Here is a 7,978-nt window from a genome sequence, read left to right as displayed (position 1 = left end):
AATGACTAGAATTTCACAACATGCGCCCGCAAATTTACTGCTCTACAGTCAGCGTTAAAACATTAATAACTAGAATTTATAGACATTATGGTTCCAGTCTGCAAATTTGCTTCCGTTACTTAGGTTTTTCTGTCAATCTGTTTTTGTCTATCAATTACTGTTTTTCTTTCAATTGCAGCAAAAACAATGCATTTCTAAAAAAAATTAATACTTTACAATGCTCACATTTGTAATGAGTTGTTAGTTTATGTTAACGAAGTCAATGTTTTACCAATAAAACAAAAATCGAAGCAATTTGAGATATTCCGATTCGAGTGTTTTGCATTCCAAAATATTATGAACTCAGGTAATCAGAAATTACTGCTGCTCATATTGATGCAATTTTGTGAAGTTTAGTGCGGAGAAAGACGATATGGAAGGAAAAAATTCTTAAAACTACTTACAAATAAAGATCATGTGCTTTATTGCTGATCTCTGTTTCTCCTTACAGTTTTTCAAAAAGAGGTTCTAACGTGACTCACTTAAAAACTTTTCAAGGAAAAATTTAATGAAATAGACAAAACATTTTGCGGCATTAAACGTTAGGCGAAGAAGAGACGCCTTCTTGAAATAATTAAATATGTTACTGACTGCAGGCAGTTTAATGGGATAGGAAACTAATCCATTTTGTCAATATAAGAGTTCATGTAAAAGAGGCTTAAAATTGATAAAAAGGAAAATGCCTCGAAATCTTTTACTTTATCAAGTTTCTGCAAAAGAGGATGAAGCACGATACGCTCATCAATCAATTGTATCAGACCTTAACTTGGCAAATTTAGCTGAACAATTTCAAGAGCTGAAAGATAGCACTGACATACCAAAAGATAATCCTCATAAAGTCTTGCAAACCATATAGTTAAAGGAGATGAGTACTGTATGTGTCTGTCGCTCGTGGTCACATTCAGTCGATTAACTCGATTGTGAGAGTCATTCCATTTTACAACAAGGTTAAATCCATCTGCATATCATCTTTGAAACGCCAAACTGTAAGCGACTTTATACATTCATGTAAATATGCATTGTCTGATTTTGATCCAAGACCACCAATTTTAAAATGGAAGGATGACAAGGAGTATAGAAGAAAAAATAATTTAAAAGCGCCTCAGCAAGATTGTTTTCAGAGAAAAAATCAAGTTTGAAAACTAAAAATCCAGCAGAAAATAAAGGCGATGGACATAAAGCGAAAATTTTAGACTAATGTGTCAAATTAATTGACACGTCTGTATTTAATAACATTCTCAACATTTGAACAAGTTTGGTTAAATTACAAAATAAGATTGTCTTATATACTATTATTAAAATTTGAGGCAATCCTTTTCTATCGGTTTCATCATGCCAAGCTTGAGAAAATGTGCAGTGATGAAAAATTCTTAAAATTAAGTCTAAAACTAATCATTAATCTACCTGCCAGCAAAACGTAAACAATGCAAGTCATCTATTGATGATTCGCTGATTTCATAAGCTAAATGAGGCAGTGGCTTACATATTGATTTGTGTATTTGCGATGGTTTCAAATTTAAACTATAGAGTTGAATACATTTAGAGATTAAACGTTTAGTTAATTTTGCTGTGGTTTGCTTGTCTCAACTTAAGATTTCTTAAGTTGGACTGGATGTGATATTTTATCCAATTATTGATAATTATTTGCTGTACAGCTACTATTAGTAATAGTAGCTGTACAGCAAATATTAGTTTGACTCATACAAGATTGGCTCAGTTTCACTTTGCATCTTACGTAAACATGACATACGAATGTCAGGGTATGTTTTTTTTATTTCGAGATAGAAATTTTGCAGTTACTCAATGTGTAGATTATTTGCATGTAAACATTTCATGGAAGCTTTAAACGAATATTAGAAATCATAGGAATTTCACACCTTTTAGTTAAACTCGTTGATCGAATTTTATGTCCATATAGTCATAATTAAGTCATCGCTCAAAGCCTCAAAACCGTCCATGGCAGTTTAAATCAGACTTAAAAAAATTTATGTACACTTCATGTAACATCACATCTAATAATTGGTTAGAATTGGTTAGAATAGATGATATTTGACCGTATGTCGCAAACAAGACATCAAGTTCTGTCATCTTTTATTGTGTTGTCTATTTATTTAACTCTTTGGCGACGGCACTTACATTTTAGTAAGTGACATAATTCCGAATATGATTGTTTCATCCAAAATATCTCATTAAATACTTAAGCTTTTGTAAAACAAATCACACCATTATATAGCCTGCAATCAATGCCTTCTGCTGATGTAAATCTCATTACTTGGACATGTTTTATAACGATTGAAATCGCTGTTTCTCTGCCATCAACGTAATGTATAAATTATTTAAGAAATAAAAGATGTTTACTGTGTTTGCACAGGCTTATGCAAACCGAGGAGACCTTTGGGAGAATTCGAGAGCAGATCAGTGCAAGCCAGAGACCGAAGGTCTTCGCAAGTTCTCTTTGACTGATTGATAGTTTCGATGGATTCGATTGGTTGAGCTCGAATGTGTTTTGTACAGGCTTATGCAAACACGGCTCTAGACCAATCAGCGCACGCGTTTTATTGTTTTTATTTTATAATTGATAAATGAAAGACGTTTACTGTGTTTTCACAAGCTTATGCAAACCGAGGAGACCTTTGGGAGAACTCGAGAGCTGATCAGTGCAAGCCCGAGACCAAAGATCGAGGGTTGCACCTGCTCGAGAGTTAATTTACGTGTATTGCACGCGCAAAGCTACACGTTACGCGAAAATTTTTAATGAACATGTTTTTACCGAAGCCTTTTTCTGATTGTATTCAAAGTATAAACGTAGAAAAATATTGTGGCATTAAAAGTTATGGGGCTTAATCTATATTCAGTCAATTATTTTGTTTACTATTGAATACGTATTTTGAAATGAAAAACAAAGCTATCGTTGATCGTTCAATTTATACAAATCGGAAACATTGTAGGAAGTGCTTGTTTATTTTAAAAAGATTCAACTGGATGTATTCAATAATATACATGCTTCTCCATGAAATATTTGTACGTACACTATTTACAGAAGCCCTTAGTTTGGGAGGATATGACGAGAATTATCATACATTATCACATGTAAGTTTGAACTAAAAATTGTGATTATTTGTAAATTTGTACGTCCACGGAAAAACGTTAATATTAATTGTTTTGTGTAGAAATACATTTACAAAACTGATGTTTGCTTAGAATTTTATGTGCTTATCTATGCTACTTTGAAATAAAAACGCTTTAGTTTTTGGCACATTCGCAGACATAGAAAAACAAACAACAACAGCAAGCCTCCTTCTATAGTAAAGCTTGGCTATGGCTTCCTTTACAAAAATGTAATTGTCAAAAAGTTGTGTATACTTGGTGTTAAGTCTCATTTGTGAAAGTTTTGCTTACCAAATTAAGACGAAAGAATTTGTTTTGTTTTTGAAGCTTCGAAGTTTGTACAAGTTATTTTACGCTTATGTCTATTGGGCCGTGTGTTTACAAATGCGAGGAAAGACTGGGCTCTACTGGCTTCAAAATATCGACTGACGTAGCCTTCCATCCATGGGCTCCAACTTCGACTGTTTGTTAATGTAATTCTCAAATTCTCGATTTCTAATGTTATGTCATTTAAGGCTGAATTCTGTCTTAGTTCAATGATTCATATGAACAAGCTGATAGGTTAGAAAGAAAGCTTTAAAGATGGCGATTCTTCTAGTCTTTAGATGGAGAATTTTGGATGAATTTTTGGCAAAATACATCGAAATTAAAATTTTAAACAATTAAATGGACGCATTTTTTTTGCTTGTACGCTAATTAAAACCTTAATATCTTGCGTAAAATTCTATCAAAACGAACAAACTTTACACTACCTAAAAGATCGTTTATTAAGCCATAATTCAATGTTGAGTATATTATTTTACGTTTTGTATATCCAAAGTTATGACACAATGAACTTCGTAGGTCGTCAACGACCGAAAATTACTAGGGACCGACGCCAAAGAGTTAAATTCGATAACACATACATTAATACTTGAATAAAGCGTGAAAAAGACATTACAACGTTAGCTATATAAGATATTTAAAAAAGTATTTTCATAATATTAGCAGACACCCCATTTAAGTTTTTATGTGGATGCCACCCATTCGATGCATCGTTCTCTACCAGAAATCATGGTTACCCTTCGTCGATTAATTACCAATCTGAAGAAGACAATTCTGTTTTCATTACGTTGGAGATCTCTCATTTGCAACTGAAATTCCTTGCCCAAATCTTTTAAAATAGGTAACTTTATTGTCTTCGACCTTTTGGCATCTTGACGTTTGTGATACACGTGGAACAAGGCGCGAAGGTAATCATGAAGTTCTGAAGTATTGTTTAAATACTCCCTAAAAGTCGTTCCGCCATCGTTTGCAAATGTTGCATCATTTGTGTCCTGCATTACAATCCTCCTCAAGTGCTCTGTCACAAAGGGATTTGTAAATGGCGTCATGCTGCTTACGTCAGCATCAGGACAAAATTTCTTCCAGTTATGAGTTTCTGTAATCAATGTTGCATACTTGTTTCTTCGATTTAGCAACACAGAATAATTTCTAAAATAAAAAGTACGTCAAAAGGAAAGTTAATTCGGATATAAATTTTGTAAAATGTTGTAGAGCGGAATAATTTTTTTCGCTTAAAAAATCCCTAAAAAATTTTTACGGTACTGCAACAAACGATATTATCTTGTTTGTTTCTCAAACATTCAGTTAAACATTAACTTTTTATTCGAAATATGTTTCCTGTTATATTTCATAAAAGTCGGATGGTAATAAATTTTGACTAGAAATTTGCTTAAGAGAAAACAAGAGTTGTTTATCAAAAGTCATTTGATATAATAGATAATGTATTTGCAAAGTTTTTATAGACCCTTACAATACCTTTTTATACTTCAAACATCTTAAAAAATCCTAAACATACCTTAACAAGTCCGGAAGAAAAATATAGTCGATGAGATTAGATGTCAAAATTCTATCAAATTTCATGCCCTTGTTTATTAACAAATCATTGTTAATGCAGTTTCCGAGCAGAATTTGAAAGTTCACATTTCCAGATGTAATTTTATTTATGAAACGACGCAACTGATGCTCAATATATTTCCCAAACATTTTGACCAGTGAATTATCGTGCTTAATTTTCTTCACTTTCAAAAAATCCCAGCCGCAAAATGGTAAAACGTCTGCAGGAATGCAATAGTTGTACGATTCGTCTCTTATCATAATATTCCCCTCTTTAACTGAAATGTCAGGTCCTGTTAGTGTAGGATTCTCATAGTTAAGAGAGTTTCCAGTACGATGAAAAATACCGTCTGTCATGTACTTCTCGGCAGATGGAATATGTTGATGAGGGATGCATTTATAGTAATTCTCAATGCCAATAATATAGTCAGGATACGATGCAAGTAGCATTTCACGCTCTTTGCAAATATTGTTACTTCCTTCTACCTTCATGTCGAACCATCGTCTCCAAACTTTTTGATATTCAATAAGGTTGTTTTCATTCAAATTCACAATTCCATTAGTGACACGGTTGAAAACTTCAGCATTTTTCATCAACAGAAGTTCTTCAAGCGATGAGCTCAAAACACTGTATGTAATTTGACTTAGTTTTGTCGAATACCAAATTTCTGTCACTATTTTATCAACATTTGAAACACCTACAGAAGAAATGAAATTTTTCTATGATTGCTTTTGGAGCAATTATTCACTGCATTGATTGATTACCAAAAAATAGAAATTTTTAGATATTTGAATACAAATGATGAATTTATAACAAAACAAACGTGCCTGGTTAACAACAAAAATTTGGTACTGGCAGGTCAAAATGCAGCCCATCTGAAGAGAATGGTGGTGTGTAGGAAAGCTGCGACAGAATGTAGATGATCAAAGTAAACTTTCACATGACTGACTGTGCTATAGCACAGAGAGACAGGTAGAAAGATGCTTGTGATGTTGTCAAGAAAAAACGTTGACGTAATGAGATTTGATGGAGACGGACAAGCAAATGCAGGAGCTTATACAAGAAAGACAACATCGAAGAAGAAATGAGATGACAAAAGGACTGAAGAGAGTACATAGGAGTAAAAGAAGACAAGCCATTAGTCTAAAATAGACGTAGAAAAGGCTAAAGAAAAGGCTTATCATGACTGTTATAATTGATTGGTGAATAAAAACGCTGCTAAAACAGATTTGATAGGTAAATACATAAAAATTCAAAGGATCTGAAGCAGGTTATTTATGGTTGATAAAGACAGAGATGGAAATTATAAACACGCGCACATACACCCACCAGAAGTGTGATAAAGAATATGGTAAGAGTACTTTCAAAGTTAACGGATTACGAAAACGGAGAAAGAACGTCAAATTCAGAAGTTAATTGCTATAGTGTATAAGAATGCAAAGATTAGTAATGACAATGTTTAAGAAAAGAATGTGATAAGGTAAGACGTCCTGTCCTCATAAAAACCCTGTGGAAGTGTGGAATGCCTTGCTCAAGTGCCTTTTGTGTTTGTGAGAAATAAGTACATCTGAATTACAGTAGACGTTAGATAATATAAATTCTAAGCTAAACAAGCCAGGCATAGGAGAATTAATCGTGTACATAATAGTGAGTATACACTTATAAGGTAAAGTCGTAAAGGGCTTAAAGAACGATCTGTAAGAGGTGGTATTTTCAAACACTGAAAGAGGACGAGAACTTAATTTGATTAAGAAAAGAGAATAAAAAGATTAATAGAAAGACATAAATTATTTGACGTAGCAATTGCTATGAGAAAAAGATGGAAGAGACACAGAAGAAAAAAAATTTAATAGTCACGAAAAATATTGGGAATAACGTCAAATACAAATAAAAAACAACGTGCTATGAAGAAACGAAAAATAAATATCCATGGTTGAATATTTGTATCAGTTGAATTGATCCATTTATTCGGCCTTTACAAGTCAAAAACATTGTAATAAATAATAATAATAAATAATATAAATAATTTTAATTAATAAATATGAGATAATTTTTCTTTCAGTAATATTCTTATGAAATAGAAACATCGCAACCGTTGAAGCGTTAAATGACATGGATATTTACGTCTCGATAGAATTGCTGACGATACAAGCGTTTGCAGTCGGACCGATCGGATGGATCGTCTCTATCGCCCGAAAAGTGTTTCCATATAATCATCCGAGTCCTTTCAACAACGTTGAAACGATTCGGATGATTCGGACGAAACCTGGCTTTAGTAGACATCGTGGTTAGCCTGAAAACAGGCTTCTCCAAAAACTGAACTCACCTTTTATCAAAATAAAAAGCAGCAGAACCAATCTTGCCAGTGCACATTCCTCACAATCGTTTAAAACGAACAACAGATTTCTTGAATATGTTTCAGGCAACGATGCACAAGTCAAAACAACGTTCCTCAAATCACCAACACCCAATACTAAAACATTTAAATCTGAAGCATAGTCGATGCCTTCATTTTCAGATAAATTAAGATAGTCATACGCTGGGCATATTGCCCCAGTAATAGTGTTTAGAAAGATATCTTGCTTCATTAGCAAAGAAATAGTTGTCAAGTTCACCAGCAAGTAATCTAATCTTGTCTGTGCTATTTTTACAATCAACTTTGTGCTCATTTCGATGATTTAGTTGACATTTCTTATCACAGTAAAAAGCACGGTAACAGCCACTGCAAGTTTGTAAAGATGAACTTCTTTTACGACATGATGAACATTTCTTCATAATTCTTGCTGGGTGACATTCAGCGTCTGTATGTCTTGCTTTGTCATTTTCTTTACATTTTATACTGCAGTACTTCGCCACTTGACATAAATCACAAACTACAGTTGCCGAATTTTTCCCACAGCGCCAACAATCAGGAAATCGTGGCATTTCATTCAGTACCAGCAAAATGGTTTA

General features: G+C 33.3%; 1 protein-coding gene across 1 annotated transcript; it reads right to left on the bottom strand.

Moving 5' to 3' along the window:
- Positions 1-3,889: 3,889 nt before the first annotated feature.
- Positions 3,890-7,978, bottom strand: LOC124455548. The gene is given in 4 exon segments (XM_047006185.1): positions 3,890-4,620; positions 4,988-5,723; positions 7,353-7,560; positions 7,562-7,978. Coding segments are annotated over 4 exon segments (1,800 nt in total). The 5' UTR covers positions 7,952-7,978; the 3' UTR covers positions 3,890-4,154.

This window comes from Xenia sp. Carnegie-2017, unplaced genomic scaffold, assembly GCF_021976095.1.
Source record: "Xenia sp. Carnegie-2017 unplaced genomic scaffold, XeniaSp_v1 HiC_scaffold_4, whole genome shotgun sequence".
NCBI classification, from domain to species: domain Eukaryota; kingdom Metazoa; phylum Cnidaria; class Anthozoa; order Malacalcyonacea; family Xeniidae; genus Xenia; species Xenia sp. Carnegie-2017.
This window is presented reverse-complemented; position numbering and strand designations above follow the sequence as displayed.